The sequence below is a fragment of the Prionailurus viverrinus genome, chromosome C1 (genome assembly GCF_022837055.1).
Source record: "Prionailurus viverrinus isolate Anna chromosome C1, UM_Priviv_1.0, whole genome shotgun sequence".
NCBI lineage: Eukaryota > Metazoa > Chordata > Mammalia > Carnivora > Felidae > Prionailurus > Prionailurus viverrinus.
The window spans coordinates 212,488,279-212,492,517 of NC_062568.1; the positions used below are offsets into that span (position 1 = coordinate 212,488,279).

General features: G+C 57.0%; 1 protein-coding gene across 1 annotated transcript; it reads right to left on the reverse strand.

Annotated features, from left to right (window-relative positions):
* Positions 1-553: 553 nt before the first annotated feature.
* TPRG1L (tumor protein p63 regulated 1 like) lies at positions 554-4,239 on the reverse strand. The gene is made up of 5 exons (XM_047870000.1): positions 3,940-4,239; positions 3,743-3,834; positions 3,481-3,657; positions 2,522-2,675; positions 554-1,911 (listed from the first exon to the last, which is right to left on the reverse strand). Exons 1-5 carry the CDS (start codon positions 4,135-4,137, stop codon positions 1,717-1,719), a joined length of 816 nt encoding a protein of 271 aa, XP_047725956.1. The 5' UTR covers positions 4,138-4,239; the 3' UTR covers positions 554-1,716.

The window sequence follows — 4,239 nt, forward strand, 5'->3', positions numbered from 1 at the left end:
TTTGCTAACTCATGAGACGGCTGATGCTGGTTTTCGTGACAGGTTTAAGTCATAGGAAGGTTTTCTGGTTTGTTTCAGGTTTTGGGTTCACGTTCTTATAGAAAGTCACTGACCCCAGGCAGCAACTTCCCCCTCAGACAGACATCCTGCTCTGCTCTGGCGCCCCCGTTCCTGGTCACTGAACCTTCTGGAGAGCGGGCTCGGTTTTCACATGGGGTGCGTGCTGGAGCGCGGGGACAGGAGCTGCCGGCCCCAGGGCCGTCGGGTCAAGGCCGGCTCCGCACAGAGTCCCCCCACCTCTACGTTCAGGTGCTTGTGATGAATGAAGCAGGGCTCCAAACCTGGACTGGTCTTCCTAAAAGCTAGACAGTTGGCCCATCACTCTGGGTTTTTCTGTGAGCGAACTCAGGGGACCGTACTTCCTTAGCATCCTCCTGAACGTGCACAGCAAGGTGGCAGGTTTACAAAGCTTTAACGTACACACTTCAGAGGTGACTTTTCTTGCTTGTCGCCCCTACTTTGAATAACGATCTCAAAGAACGAACGATATCCATTCGGTTGTAAACGTCTTTACTGTGAGACCAAAAGCAAAGGCTCAGGACCCAGGCAGGATGGAGGCGGCGGCCTCTCGATGTGGACAGGCTATGATCTGGATCACATCCACGCGGGTTAGAGCTACACCAGAGCTGTAAATGGGGAGGACACCCTGCACCAGCGCTTGGGGTTGATAACAAAGCTTCCAGTCAAGCCAGCAAGCCGACGATGTGTGGGTGCCACGGGCGGGGGGGGGGGCCACGGTTCCCACACGGACGTGCTCGGCGGGCCGCCAAGCCCCAGGCACGCTCAGGGCAACACCAATAAAGCCTCGCATTTGCGTGGGCACTGCGGTAACCAAGCCGGGCGTTAGCGGCTTCACGAGACTCTAACAATACGGTTCCTTTTTCAAAAGGGCATTCTCCAAAAGCAAACTGAGCAGTCCCCATCTTAAATACGAACGTGACCGTACAAACGTAAAGCACGTAGAGCTGTCAAAGAACTACCTACCAAGGTGACTCAAATTAATGAATTGTCTAAAAATGATTTCCTGCCAGCTTTGGGGCCTGGGAAAGATGCCACAAATACGAACACGATATAACTTCAGAAAAAGTGTGACTTCAGGTCAAAGACGTATTTGCACAAAAGCAACTGTCCATCCGGGAGCTGACAAGGCAGACTGTCCCCTGTTTACTTCACCAGTCTGCTGGCTTGTTTTGCACTTAGCTTTAAAAAAATGGATTAGATTTCCAAATACAAAACTTGACACTAAGTATAAACTTATTTGCCACTCCAGGCACTGGGGTTTGGGGCTCTCCCCGGATGGAACCATCCACACGGGTGGAGTGCTAGCGGGGAGGCTCTGGTGGGGGCACATGTTTATTCACATGCTGGAGGGCTGGGCAGGACCACGAGAAGCCGAATGGAGACACTCTGAGAGAAACATGGAAACAAGTTCTAGAAGATAGAACACCAGCCACGAGCGGGACCGCTGGATTCACCTGGCTTTTTTGTCTGTGACTCCTATTACCAGACTTCCAAAACCCAGGGATAGCAGGGAATGCGTTCGACTATTCTAATCACACTCAGATCCCTAGAGGTTAACAGCCCCGACTCTGCCGGTGCAGCGGAGCTGGCCCGGGTCTGAGGCCCCGCGTCCCCAAGTCTACCTGTGGGTGCCATCTAGAAGCCTATTTTGCCTCTGGTCATGGAATAGCCCAGTTTAGCCTCGTTGTTAATGAAGGACATGAGTCCCACGTAGGTCTCGATGAGGAGGGGACGATCCAAGACCAGCACGCCACTGGCTTGTCCTGGCAAAGGATTCTCTTTCTGGGCTTTCTTGACAGCTTGGATTAGCAGAGCTTTGAAACTTTCCAGCTGTAAAAACAGAAATCATGTTGCCGGTCAGTGGTCTACACGTGGAACAGACCACCCCTTCCTGTGCCAGCCCCATCCCTGCCCTTGGAGGACGTGCCTTTCCAGCCACACCCTGGCAGCCCCTCCCCTCGGCTCCTCGATGCGCCTCTCTGGAAACGTCAGATCCTAGCTCTGTGCTCACTGGGACAGACGACAGGCCTCACAGAGCACTTGTGTCATCAGGGACCTACTCAATCCTCACCACCACCCACCAGACTAGTGAGCAGGCCAAAGCGCGACTGGCAAGGGAGGCCCAACTCCCCTCATCGGTGGCCCCAGGGCCTCCTCTGCTGGCGAGCACGCAGCCTGCTGGCCCAGCACAGACTGCCCAGAGCCCTTCCGGGCCCTTCTCCAAGGTGACCATGGCCACAAGGGGCGATGTCATACAGCACCCTGACCAAGAGCCACTAGCCACATGGGGCTATTTAAACGTAAGTTAGCTAAAATTTCTAAAACTTAAAAGTTTGTTTTCTCAGTTTTCCCAGGACACAGAACAGTCCAGGTGCTCAACAGCCACATAGGCCTAGAGTGTCGCCATCATGGCTGGACAGCGCTGCCCTCACGGTCTTACTTGGCACAGAGACGCTGTCTTCTCATCCGCACCAGCCATGGGGTGCTCTATGAACGTGGCATAGGGCATGTTGGTGGACCAGGGGTTCCATCTGTTTATGAAGGAAGGGCGGCTTTGTTTGTCCCACTGAATGCGGATCCCAAAACCTTCTCGCCTACAAAGAAAGAAGCTTTCACGTCACCCAGCAGGCCACAGCGCTCCCTGGCAGCCCGGCAGGTACGGGGTGTGACGTTAGGGGGCTGCTCTGGGACCCCGGACAGGACCTGTGTCACTCAGAGCCGGGGGTCTCCAGTCACCCGCACCGAGCACTTTGAATACTACAAACCGACGCCGTTGTTTTGGTTTGGGCCCAACACCCTTTATGCTATTAGTGCAGTTCAACAGCAACGGGAAGGCGCTGCAGGCAGGCTAACCACGAGAACAACATGTCTGTAGCCTCAGGCCCTTTGTCCAGGAGGCCCCACGGCCGGTTAGCGGTCTTGACTTGGGTACAGCCCCGATCACATCCCTGCAGCAAAGCTCTACCTTGTATTAAAGTCCAGGCTTCTCGTATTTCAAGATCCGCCCTTCTGAAAGCAGGTCAGTAACTATCTTCTGCCTTTAGTAACATCAGTAAATAAAAGCGATGCTTTTTTTTTTCTGTTAAAATTTAACCGGAGCAGAGCTTGATGTGACAGAGGTGACACACACCGAATGTGGCTCTCATCTTAAGAACACCACGTCAGCTCTGCTTCAACAGACCTCAAGTTCATCTTACTACCAGCCTGATAGCTGTCTTCTGTGCCAGAATTCCTTTTAATGCACCTGCTGCCCACTTGCTTCTATTCTAAGAAACTATCGATTTGAAGCAGACGCTTTTATGTTCGCGCAGAATGGCAGACTCAGGACAACCAGGGGGCCGATTTGGAACGGACCTGCTACAGGCCCTGGTACTAAGGCTCTGTGTCCCACAGTCTTACTTGTTGAGCGATTTGGGGGGAAACTGGAACTCTCCGCAGGAGATGGTGTCCACCGCGTTTAAGGCGACCCTGACCACCTGCTGGCACTGAAGGCTGATGAAGTCGTACTTGCAGATGAGCAGTGCCTGGTCTGTGATGAGCACCAGCCGCTCCTTCTCGTTGTTCCAGTGGTCAACCCTGCCCGCAGACGACACGAGTCACCGGGCGTCGCCCCGCTCACAGGCCACCCGGCCGGTCCCCACGCCCCGCGCGCCCCGCTCACTCGGTCAGGAGCCACACGCCCTGAATGTCGCCGTCCTCCACCGGCCGCACCACCACGCCGATCTCCTCCACCGCCTGCTCGATGGTGCCGGGCTGCGCGGGCAGAGGGCGGGGGGGGGGGGGTGTCACTCTCCGCCCCGCTCCCCTCCCGTCCCAGCACCCCCCTCCCGGGCCGCCCCGGTCCCACGCCCGCCTCACCCGGAAGACGAAGTACTCCTTGACGCGGGCGCGGCGCGTGGGGTCGTGGATGCTGAGCGGCCACAGCGTCTGGCGCAGCGGAGTGCCCGCCCCCGGCCGCCCCCCGCCCGCGCCGCCCGCCCCGACCTCCTCGCCGGCCGCCAGCAGCGCCGTGGGGCTCGTGCCGGCCGAGTCCACCGAGTCCCGCAGCTGCAGCATGGCCGCGCCCGCCGCCGCCCGAGACCCCGACCCCGGACCCAGACCCGACGAGGCCGCCGTCTCGGTCGCCGCAGCTACCGCCCCGAGGGCCGGTGCGATTGG